We start from the raw sequence: 12,203 nt of genomic DNA on the forward strand, positions 1-12,203 counted from the left end.
CAGAAAGGGACAGACAGACAGGAAGGGAGAGAGATGAGAATCATCAATTCTTCATTGTATCTCCTGAGTTGTTCATTGATTTCTTTTTCATATGTGTCTTGACTTAGGGGGCTACAGCAAAGTGGGTGACCCTTTGCTCAAGCCAATAACTTTGGGCTCAAGCCAGCGACTTTGGGCTTTAAGCCAGCGACCATGGGGTCATGTCTGTTATTTCATGTTCAAGCCAGCGACCCCGCACTCAAGCAAGGGAGCCCGTGTTCAAGCCAACAACCTCGGGGTTTTGAACCTGGGTCTTCTGTGTCCCAATCTGACACTCTATCCACTGTGCCACCGCCTGGTCAGGCTATAGAAAATTTTTATATTTTCTTTTATAAAAATGAGATAGTTGCATATATTTAAATTGATAAAATGTGTGTAATAAAACATACCAGTTTGTGTGATAAAACTTATCAGGTATTTTTTTTTTAACTTAGTGAAAGATTTTGGGCAAAAATGAAATCTCTTTGAAGTGATTTATTTCTGTTTTCTAATACCTCGGAGCACTGTTGCAATTTTAGACAATCCTTTTCAGTTTTAATTTTTGATTTCAAATCTGCTAATATATATCTGCTCAACATGATCATTGTAAAAAGTTTGTAAAAATATAGTTTTATATGAAAACAAAAATTTATGATAATCACAGTTTGGCATATTTTCATCGAAGTCTTCTTGTTGTTGTTTAGTACTTACATAATCACCTTAAAAAAAACTATGTGGCCCTGGCCAGTTGGCTCAGTGGTCGAGTGTCAGCCTAGTGTACAGATGTCCCAGGTTTGATTCCCAGTTAGGGCACACAGGAGAAGTGACCATTTGCTTCTCTACCCTTCCCCCTCTCCCTTCTGTCTCTCTCTCTCTCTCTCTCTCTTTCTCTCTCCTCCCTCTTACTCCCCCAGCCATGGTTCGGTTGGTTTGAGCACATTGGCCTCGGGCACTGAGGATGGCTTTGTGGAGCCTCCACTTCAGGTGCTAAAAATAGCTCAGTTGTGAGCATGGCCCCAGATGAGCAGAGCATCGGCCCCAAACAGGGGTTGCCGGGTGGATCCTGGCCAGGGCACATGTGGGAGTCTGTTTCTCTATACCCTCTCCATAAATATATGATTATAATGTATAAGCAACTTTATATCCTGATGTTCCTTTTGTCTCTTATTAAGCTTATAGAGAAAATTAAAAAAACCCAGGTAAGTTCAGAGTAGTAAGTAAGCACATCGCCCATGCCTACCCAGGGAAACCAGAGTCAGTGTTTTGGCACCTTTTCTTTTATGCATTTTTTACAGTGTTGATATCCTTCTCTGGTTTATTCCCTGATGTGTAGAGCTTTCTCTGGTCTATAACCACCTTCTTAACTACCTTGAACCACAGAAACCTGCATTTACTAGACCACTGCCTCTAATTATCTCTGTTGTCAAGCTTGGTGTATTTCTGTTCAGTTTCAGGTGACTTACACTGACTAAGCTAATTCCCCTGGTGGAAGAAGGATGTCCCTGAAAAGCTTGTGATGCTATGAGGCAGAAGGCAGGTTTCTATCTGCTTGATAGTGAAGGCAGTTCCTCCTTTACCAAGGGTCCTTTCCTTTCTGTATTGTGAGTTTGCAGTTTTCCGTGTCTTTCTGGGTGTCTGAGGACGAAGGTGTGGGGCTGAGTCCAGGAGTGCCGGTCAGTCACTGTTAGAGCCCACAGGCTAGGTTCTTTCTCAGAGCGGGCTTCTGGCGCAGGGGACGGGGTCTTCCTTTGCCGGTGGGTTTCATTCTCTCTAGAGGACGGTGCTTGGGCGCGTCTTGCTCTGACTAGCACCCGAGGTCTCTTGATGAGAGAGCCATGGGCATTTCCCCCCGACGGGTGTGTGTGTTTGCGATTTGGGTGTTGTGATTTGGGTTGTGGAAGGTGACCCAGCTGCATGTGGCGGAAGGTACTGTCAGAGCTCTGCTTGGGTGGGGCCCCTTTTGTTATGCGCCCCGGAAGCTCGGCACCTCAGGCTTGCTCTGACAGGTTCTCGGGCTCCTGGGGCCTGTTGGCTCGGCTCCTTCAAAGCAGCAGTGCCTGGGAAGGTCCCTCCTCCCAGGGCCGCCTGGCGCTAGTGACGGACAGAGGTGAGAGTCTGTTTTACTCACCTTGCGTGGGGACAGCTGTGAGATGGGACTGACTCCAGAGCTCCTCTGTGGGGTCAGGAGAGGCCACCGTCCGTGGGACTTGGCCTGAGCGCCGACCCTGGGCTGGCTTCGCCCCCCACCCTCTACTCCCTCTCTGGTCCCCTTCTTAATAAACCATCTGCGCACAACCCTTGACTCGGGGCCTCCTGCTTTTCCCATTGTCAGGTAGTCCGTCTCTTCAAGTGTTCCTGCTCCGTTAGAACGTGACATTGAACATTTGCCGGTCCCTTCTCCACACGATAGTATTTATGTCGTGGGCCAGGCCCTTTCACTGGCTGTGAAAACAGATGTGCAGCTTCACTCCCCTCTGTCCAGTTAGATTCCGTTTTAACCGAGGGTGCTTTTTGAGGGTATAATCCGATACCTGATAATTAACATTTGCTCCTTTTCAACATGCCATCAGTGGGTGTTTTCTAATCCTAACTACTGTCTTTCCTGCTTTGACCGTAGAGTTAGGTCCTGTCTTGTGGCTTCTTCTGCCTGCTGAGGAGACACACGGGTGACTGTCGTGGACAGCAGGGCCCCCTTTGTCTGCAGGGCATACGTTCCAAGACCCCCCGTAGATGCCTGAAACCGTGGATTGTACTGAACCCTATAATTACTGTTTTTTCCTATACATACGTTCCTCTCAGAAAGTTTGATTTATAAATTAGGCCCAGTAAGAGATGAACAATAATGTTAAAAAAAAAAAAGAAGAAGAACAGTTATAACAATATACTGTAATAAAAGTCATGTGAATGTGGTCACTCTCTCTCTGAAACTGAGCCGGCTACTAAGTGACCGATGGGCGGGTGGCGAAAACAGAGTGGAGACCCTGGCGAGAGGGTGACTCGTCCCAGGTGGGAGGGAGCGGACGGTGGGAGGTTTCATCATGCCGCTCAGAGCGCTGCGCAGCTGAAAAGTTAGGACTTGTTTATTTCTGGAACTTTCCACCTGCCATTTTTAGATGGTGGCTGACTGCGGTAACTGAAGGCATGGAAAGGGGAACCACAGAAAGGGGGGACTTCTGTAGTTGCCTGTGGGTGTGGCTCTAAATCATCTCCTCGGTCACTCTCCTGAACGGTTATATCAGTTCCCTACTGCTGCCTAACAGACCACCCCCAAACACAGAGGCTTACAACAGGGAACAGGTATTTAGTTCATGACCCTGCAGGTCAGCAGCCGAGGCTGGGCTGTTCTCGTCACCTTAACCGAACTCCTTCAAGTGTCTGTAGTCTTGCTGATTTGGGCCTTTGTTGTGTGTTGTTTATTTTTATTTTTATTTTTTGTGAGAGGAGGGGAGGCAGAGACAGACTCCTGCATGCTCCCTGACCAGGATCCACCTGACAAGCCCACTACGGGGCAATGCTCTGTCCATTTGGGGCCCTTGCTCTGTTGTAACCGTAGCCATTCTAGCATCTGAGGTGGAGGCCATGGAGCCATCCTCAGTGCCTGGGGCCAACTTGCTCCAATGGACTCATGGCTGCAGGAGGAGAGGAGAAGAAAGAGAAGGAGAGAGAGAGAGGGAGAGAGAGAGAGAGGTGAGAATGGTAAGGGTAGAGAAGCAGATGGTCGCTTCTCCTGTGTGCTCTGACCAGGAATTGAACCTGGGACATCCACACGCCGTGCCGATGCTTTACCATTGAGCTGGACGATTCTTCTTTGTTCTTAGTTGCCTTAAGCCCCGGGAGACCAGCCTGGACCCATTCACATGGCAGGGACCAGGGACCAGGGACCGAAGGAGCCAATAGAACTAAACAAGGCCTCTGAAGGCCTGGGCTCAGATCCGGCACAAAAATCACCTCCACTGCATTCTTTTGGTCATAACTCGCCATGATGTCGGGCCAGAATCAAGGGCAGGGAGGGGTGTGGGTGCTGCCCTTGATGGGAGGAGCTGCCGACATCACATGGTGGAGCACAGGGTACCTGGAGGAGTGTCACGTGTGCAGTCTCCTGCTGCTGTGCTCTTTGTCGTCGTTGGAAGCATCACCCGGTGTCGTTTTGCAGGGCTGAGCAATGGCAACGGACCCCTCAGCGAGAGTGACATTTTCCGGAAGGCCTCTGCGCAGCTGGTGAAATACATGAACTCAGGAAGCCAGTTGTTGCCTAAAAACTTTCTGAAGCATGACATCGTTCAGAGGTTCCTGCGCCTTCTCTCTTCTCTGCAAGGTAACTGTTCTCACAGGAGGGTGTTTCCAGCCTCCCCGGGAAGCTTTGCGAGTGGTTAAGTAGTAGCCTGCCGACGTAATTCCTCCCTTGTTTATGGTTTCTCCGGCTCTCGAAACCACTGAGTCGGTAACACGTGTTCATTATGCACACACGGGTGTTAAGGTGTCGTTGGGGGGGGGACAGGAAGCATACGAACCATTTTTTGGAGCATGTGGTGTGTTCTTCTTTCTTTTTGAAAGAGATCCCTCCTGACCTGGTCTGCGACATCAACCGCGACTGCGCCAACACCTTCGTCAAATGTTTACTGGAGAAACAGAAGTGGCCCGAAGTGCTCCTGCTGCTGACCCGCAGAGCGAGCGGGGAGCCTCCGTCCGGAGACAGCCTGCTCAAGGGCTGCCACCTCTCGGACCTCGACCTCTGCGCCGTCATCCCCCAGCTCAGCTCCTGGGACCAGCGCAGGACGCAGCTCCTGGGCTGCCTGATCGACAGTGGAGGTGAGCACGCCCGGACAGACGGACGCCGAGCACTGGAGGACTCTCCTCCTAGACCAGTGGTTCTCAACCTTTCTAATGCCGTGACCCCGCAGTACAGTTCCTCATGTTGTGGTGACCCCAAACCAAAAAATAATTTTGGTGGCTACTTCATAACTGTAATTTTGCTACAGTGATGATTCGGAATGTAAATACCTGATATGCATTATGTATTTTCCGAAGGCGGGGTTGCGACCCACAGGTTGAGAACCGCTGTCCTAGGGGGAGTCCGGGCCGCTGCCTGGCCTGGGGTCTGTCACTTGATTGTCGAGTCTCCTTGGACCTCTGCCTCCGCCCCTTTCTCCGCCTCTTTTCATCCTGAAGCAGTGAGACCCCTCAGTGGGTGTTGCCCTGTGGGGATCCCCCCCATGTCTGTGAATTACAGCTACCTCTGTTGTGTCCTCTTTCTCTTGGGTCAGAGACCGCAGGGATGTGGGGGTGGGGGGCCCTGGGCCCTGGCTCAGCCCACAGCGGTCACTTCCTCCTGACCTCTGGCTGGACTTTCCCCTGCACTGCATATGCTGGTCAACCCTGCGGCCTTCTTTGCTAATCAACACATTATGGGATTTGAGATGCTTGTTTTTAAAGAAACAAATACATAATTGGTGGGTGAGAACAGCTGCCACTTTAGTCAGCACCGTGGCACTTGGCTGGATGGATGTCTGGAGTGTGCAGACATCTTGCGGGATTAGGTTTTATTTTAAGATGAGTTTGGAAAGACCATCCTGCGTCCGCCGCCACCCCCCACCCCCCACTAATGCATTTGCTAGCGGTGTGGCCTTGGGCATGCTATTTGTACCTTTCCGTCCTCATTTATAAAATGGGAACGAGGATCGTCCCCCATTCTTAGGGATGCTTTGACTGTTGAGTTCACGGAATGGTTCTTGGAAGAGCACTTTGGCTGTGGGTTTTCTGCCTGCGTTTCCATTTAAGGGGAGTGGTGACTCATTGGTCCTCAGCTCTCCAAGCGCCACACGAACCCACAGGTTGCAGGAGGCGGCCGACTGCCTCCTGCAGTGTGTCTTCAGACCTAGTCCTTGTGTGGAGCGGCCCTGCCTTTGCCCAGACACTGCGGCTGTCCTGGAATTCCAGTTTCGTTCCTGATTCACCAAGCGCTTTTGGAGCACCTCCCTGGGGTCGGGGACGAGGGACCGGGGACAGAGAGTGAATGCGTGACGGCTGGAGGCATGTGTAGGATGGGTCCGCCGCGGGTGGCGGTCGGGAGCCTGCAGTCAGAGGGGAGGCGTGCGTGAGCTGAAGGGAGGTGTGTGGGGCTGGAGAGGTGGCAGTGGAGGGTAGATGAGCATTCTCGGGAAGAAGTTTCGTAGAAGCACGCGTGGGGTGTAGGAGGTGGAGCTCACGGTCACGACTGTGTGGTGGGCGTGGTGTCAGGCAAGCATGGGGTTGCAATTGTTTGCAGGCCCCGACCCTCCTCCCTAGTGGTGCTCATCCTGGGTCCGTGTCCTGCGGTGGGACAGGAGGGGCAGCTAAGAGTGGGAGACATGAGGCTCATGGACCAGGCGCATGAAGGAGGTGGTGGGCTGTCACTCTGAGGGTCCTCGGAGGCCTCTGCCTCCCAGGGGGTGGTAGGAGGGCCTCAGAAGTCAGGCGAGCATCAGCTCCCCCTGGGAATAAATGACCGAGGTGGGCCTGCCCTCCCCAGGTGGGCCGGGCTGAACCCCGTCCCGCGAATGCAGCTCATGGGCGCCCTTCTCCTCTGCCTCCCCCAGCCTTGCCTGAGGGTCTCCAGGACAGCCAGGAGAGGCCGCTCGTCCTGTGCCTGAAATTCGAGGACTTTGAGTTGGCTTTTGTCCTCCTGGTCAAGGGCGCAGACCCCCGCGACATTTCCCTCACGGAAGGCGATACTCCTCTGCACGCAGCACTCCACATCTTTCTGGACGTCAACGGTAGGCCTCTGTTTAACCGGTCTTCTCCTTGAGGACGAGGCTGGATGCTAGAACGGATGCTCTGGGTTTTGTCTTTTTTTTGTTTGTTTTTTTTCCTATTGGGAAAACCAGTAGAAAAAGCACATTTCTTGGCGAGGCCTGCCCATAGCTTGATGGGAAAGAGTGACCATCTTGGTGAATGATCAGGGCAGGTTGATTGAGGTGGATTCTTTTTATTTTTATTTTTTTTAATTTTTTACAGGGACAGAGAGAGAGTCAGATAGAGGGATAGATAGGGACAGACAGACAGGAACGGAGAGAGATGAGAAGCATCAATCATCAGTTTTTCATTGCGACACCGTAGTTGTTCATTGATTGCTTTCTCACATGTGCCTTGACTGCGGGCCTTCAGTAGACTGAGTAACCCCCCGCTCGAGCCAGTGACCTCGGGTCCATGCTACTGAGCTTTTTGCTCAAGCCAGATGAGCCCGGGCTCAAGTGGGCAACCCCGGGGTCTTGAACCTGGGTCCTTCCGCATCCCAGTCTGACGCTCTATCCACTGCGCCACCGCCTGGTCAGGCTGAGGTGGATTCTTGAGTTTCCAAGTTGGCTGTCCATGGCTAATAAATACTTCGTATTTATTTACACCATTTTCAAAGGTCCTGACATAAAAGATCTTACTGGAATTTTGTAAGGTGATGTCAGGGTTTCTCTGCCTTGGCTCCATGGACATTTGGGCTGGATAATTTTTTGTTGTTGTTGTGGGGGTTGTCCTGTGCACTGTGGGATGTTCAGTAGCATCCCTGGCCTCCATCCACTAGATGTCAGCAGCACCTCCCAAATTGTGACAATCAAACATGTCCCCAGACACGGTCCCATGTCCCTTGGGGGAGCAGATTGCCCCAGGTTGAGAACCACTGGCTTATCAAATCCTTGGGGAAGTTCATTGTGCTGAGACGCCCCCGGCTGGCGACTCCCGTCCATCCGGGGGCCTCTGTTCCCAGGGAAGGGCGTCTCGGCGCTCACGGGGTTGTGTCTGTGTCTTCCAGGTGACGTCGGTTTTAACTTCCTCAGCCACCTGCTGGACCTCTTTGGGTGCAGCCCCACCGACTTCGACTACCTCAACCCCAACGTGCAGGACGGCAGCGGGAACACCCTCATGCACCTGCTCTTCCAGAAGGGCATGATGAAGCGCATGAAGAAGCTGTTAGACCTGCTGGCGAAGTTCGACATCAACCTGACCCTGAAGAACAGGGAAGGCAGAGACGCGCGGTACCGGGTCAAGAAGAACGACCCTCTGCTCCTGGCCTGGCACAAGGCTGTGACGGAGAGCCGGCGCAGGAGCCGGCAGGATGCCGCTGCCCACCAGGGGAGGCCGCCCAGGGCCGCCGTCCCCGGCCACGCATCTCAGCTCAAGTCCCAGGTCTCGTCCAGGTCACTGGCCTGCGGTGGTGCTGCCAGGTCCCAGTCTGAGGGAGCCACAGTCCCCGACAGCTGGGAGTCTCTCCCGGACGCCCAGGCGGCGAGGCAGGAGCCTGGAGCGGTCAAGCCCTGCTCTCAGAGAGACCACCTTGTGCAGTACATCATGGGGTTGATCGAGCAGGTTGAACTGGACACGTCCCCCCCAGAAGACCGTCCGCAGGACCCCAAGCCCCAGGAGACAGGAGCTGGCGTGGAAGTGAAGAAGGACGAGCGCCCGCGAGCCCTGGCGGTGGCGGGCTCCGACCGTGGCGGGGACGACCCCGCTGCCCGGGAGCCGGTGGGTGAGCGTGCCCGGGCGGGGGCCGCCGCCTTGCAGCTCGTGCCGGCTGGCCCCAGGGGCGGGGAGGACAACGCCGACCGGGACCACTGGCCGGACGTAGAGGACTGCCTCCAGGACTTCGAGAACATGACGTGGGAGATCGAGTGCACGTCGGAAATGCTGAAGAAGCTGTCCAGCAAGGCGGTGACCAAGGTCATGAAGAAGAAGGTCATCCTGGCCATCCAGAGGCTGGGGAACGGCGAGTGGACCCAGGGCCTGCAGAAGCGGCTGAAGCACCTGAAAGGAAACATCCAGCTCTTCGAGGCCAAGCTGGACAAAGGCGCCCGCATGCTGTGGGAGCTGGCCATCGACTTCTCTCCCCGCTGCAGCGAGAACCCGGAGAAGATCATCGCCTCGGAGCGCAACTCGCACCCCACGGGGAAGTCGGGGCAGGTCTACACCGAAATCATCCGGATCTGGGACATCGTCCTGGATCACTGCAAACTGTCGGACTCCATCAGGGCCATCTGCACCGCCTACAACCGGGGCTTGTCCTGCATCCTGCGGAAGAAGCTGAAGGGCATCAACAAGGGCCAGGTGTCGGCCAACATGAAAGTCCAGAAGCGGATCCCCCGCTGCTTCGTGGAGGACACGGAGGCCGAGAAGGGCCGGGAGCACGTGGAGCCCGAGTACTTCCCGCCGGCCAGCGCCGTGCAGACGGAGTACAACATCATGAAGTTCCACAGCTTCAGCACCAACATGGCCTTCAACATCCTCAACGACATGACGGTGATGGTGGAGTACCCCTTCCGGGTGGGCGAGCTCGAGTACGCCGTGATCCACCTGAACCCCAGGCCCCTGGAGCCCATCATCCTCATCGGGCGGAGCGGCACCGGGAAGACCACCTGCTGCCTCTACAGGCTGTGGAAGAAGTTCCACGTGTACTGGGAAAAGGCCGCCCAGGCAGAGTGCCCGCTGCTGGCCAAGGAGATGTGGCCGAAGACGAGGCTGGAGGTGGAACCCAGCCAGGAGGGTCCAGGTGGGGAGGAAGAGGAGGAGAAGGAGGAGGTCGAGGAAGAGGAAGATCCCATCGAAGTGGAGACAGTGGACAGCGTGGATGAGGAGCAGGAGGGGGAAGCCTGTGGTGGCGAGGCCGGTGGCGAGCCCGGGGCGTCCAGCCAGGGGGCAGAAGCCTGTGCCCCGGATGGTCCCCAACAGCTGGAGCACTTACACCAGATCTTCGTGACCAAGAACCACGTCCTGTGCCAGGAGGTGCAGAGGAACTTCATCGAGCTTTCCAAGTCGACCCAGGCCACCAGTCACTACCGACCCTTGGAACCCAGTGTGCACAGACTCCAGGACCTGAAGGACGAGAACTTCCCTCTCTTTGTCACTTCCAAGCAGCTGCTCCTCTTGCTCGACGCGTCTCTGCCCAACCCGTTTTTCCTGAGAAACGAAGATGGCAGCTTGAAAAGAACCATCGTGGGATGGTCCACGCAGGAAGAGGTGACCATTTCCAGTTGGCAGGAGGACGAGGAGGAGGCTGAGGCGGACGGGGACAACGGCGAGGAGGACAGGGCGGTGGAAACACGTTCCTGTGACATCGACCCCCGGGTGTACGTGACGTTTGAGGTGTTCGCCAATGAAATATGGCCCAAAATGAACAAAGGGAAAACCTCCTACAACCCTGCACTGATTTGGAAAGAAATAAAATCTTTTCTGAAGGGGTCTTTTGAGGCTCTCAGCTGCCCCCAGGGGAGACTCACAGAAGAAGCGTATCAGAAGTTAGGGAGGAAGCGGTGCCCCAATTTCAAGGAAGACCGGAGTGAGATCTACAGCCTCTTCTGCCTGTACCAGCAGATCAGGTTTCAGAAAGGTTATTTCGACGAAGAGGATGTTCTGTACAACCTGTCCCGCAGGCTGTCGAAGCTCAAGGTGCTCCCGTGGTCCATCCACGAGCTCTACGGTGATGAGATTCAGGACTTCACTCAGGCCGAGCTCGCGCTGCTGATGAAATGCATCAATGACCCCAATGCCATGTTCCTCACTGGGGACACGGCCCAGAGTATTATGAAGGGTGTGGCCTTCCGCTTCAGTGACCTGCGCTCTCTGTTCCACTATGCCAGCAGGAGCACTGTGAACAAGCAGTATGCCGTCCGGAAGCCCAAGAGGATCCACCAGCTGTACCAGAACTACAGGTCCCATTCGGGTATGTCCAGGGCTTGGGCTCGCCTGTGGGAGAGGTGCTTGAGAACTAACTGACCTTGGGCTGCTTTTGCAGCTGTGGCCTAGCTTTTGTTAGGCTTTTGTAGCTGCAGTAGGGATAGTATTTTGGAGCTTGTCAGTTAAGTACCTACACTCACGAACAAGTATAGGTCTTATCATATCTGCCACCACTCATTCTTAGGTTGATAATTCAAGCTCTGGTTGAGTGGAAATGGACTGTTACTTAAGGGAAGTTTTTATCTTCTTGGACGTACTTGTTATTTCCTTTTCCGGTCATATTGCATTGATTAGGAACTTAAATAGAAGCAATGACAGGCATTTGCATGTTATTTCTAAAGTTAATGGGACTGTTCCTAAGATTTCATCATTTTAAGTGATGTTTATTATGGGATTTTGATAGATGCTCTTTTTCTAGATGCATTTCAAATAGGCTTTGGTTTGGTGGAAAGAGAAGACACATATATACCACACATATATACATACATATACATATACATATACACATACACATTCATACACCCACATGCATGCACATAAACACTCACTCAGATACACACACACACATTGTAAAATTAGCTTAAAATTCTGATCTGTTTTAGCCGAGGATTCAGGAGATGGTCCAAGGCCAGGTGGCCTCCCAGAGTGTAGCATACACCACACCACTCAGCCCCATTTGCAGGGTTCTCAAAGGTCTCACTGATGTTGCCTGTGAACCATAGGTTCAGGCTGTGTCTGAGCAGCTCAACTTCTTGCTCTTCCGTGGTCTTCTGCCTGGGACTCGGTTGTTGAGGAAGAGTTGTCACAAAGTACTTTACTCTCTCAGTAGGAAATGTGAGACCTTGTCCCTCCCTGTTCCGGTCAGGAAACATTTATTGAGCTCCTACCCTGCCTGGCACAGTGTAGGGCCTGCGTGACCAAGACATGTAGCTCGTGTTTCTTTATCCTCAGGGAAGGGCTCGGGCGGCACCCCCTTTTTTGTTGTTGCATCCAGTAAGAGGACCTGGCCTCGCAGTGGAATGAGCTCCTCGTTCCGATGTGTATCCCAGGTTCAGCGGCACCTCCTCGGACCATTGCTACATGACTCCCATATTCTACCCTCTCTCTTAGGATGGAGGCAGGACCACGTGGATATGTTTCTGTGTGTAGAGCCAGAAAATAGGCCAAATAATATGCACTAGATTTTAGAGACTTTAGAAAACACATGAAATGTTTAGAAAAATGACTAGCTACCTGTAAGGCCATTCGCTACTAAACTTTCATTTCATTTCCTTCTGTTTTTACTCCTTTTTATATATTGTATGCATTAATCATACACACGCACATATTATGTAGTAAATATCTACTATGTGTAGTGAATAGTTTTCCTCCATCTTTTATTCTTTCTTTAAACTGAGATTCACATAGCATAACATTCTGTTTACAGTGTACAATTGAGTGGTTTTTAATCTGTTTACAGTGGTTGTGCAACCATTGCCACTGTCTTAATT

The 12,203-nt window shown here is 52.8% G+C and overlaps 2 protein-coding genes across 2 annotated transcripts in view; both read left to right on the top strand.

Annotated features, from left to right (window-relative positions):
• EPM2AIP1 (EPM2A interacting protein 1) overlaps positions 1-12,203 on the top strand; it is an 835,019-nt gene that overhangs the window by 145,821 nt on the left and 676,995 nt on the right. The gene's annotated exons all lie outside the window — the stretch shown is intronic.
• The window catches only part of TRANK1 (tetratricopeptide repeat and ankyrin repeat containing 1), a 117,509-nt gene that overhangs the window by 72,508 nt on the left and 32,798 nt on the right, over positions 1-12,203 (top strand). The window contains exons 11-14 of the mRNA XM_066350754.1: positions 4,172-4,333; positions 4,573-4,827; positions 6,594-6,770; positions 7,799-10,699. Coding sequence (XP_066206851.1) covers positions 4,172-4,333; positions 4,573-4,827; positions 6,594-6,770; positions 7,799-10,699 — 3,495 coding nt within the window. The remainder of the gene's footprint in view (positions 1-4,171; positions 4,334-4,572; positions 4,828-6,593; positions 6,771-7,798; positions 10,700-12,203) is intronic.

The sequence above is a fragment of the Saccopteryx leptura genome, chromosome 10 (genome assembly GCF_036850995.1).
Source record: "Saccopteryx leptura isolate mSacLep1 chromosome 10, mSacLep1_pri_phased_curated, whole genome shotgun sequence".
In the NCBI taxonomy this organism is placed as follows: domain Eukaryota; kingdom Metazoa; phylum Chordata; class Mammalia; order Chiroptera; family Emballonuridae; genus Saccopteryx; species Saccopteryx leptura.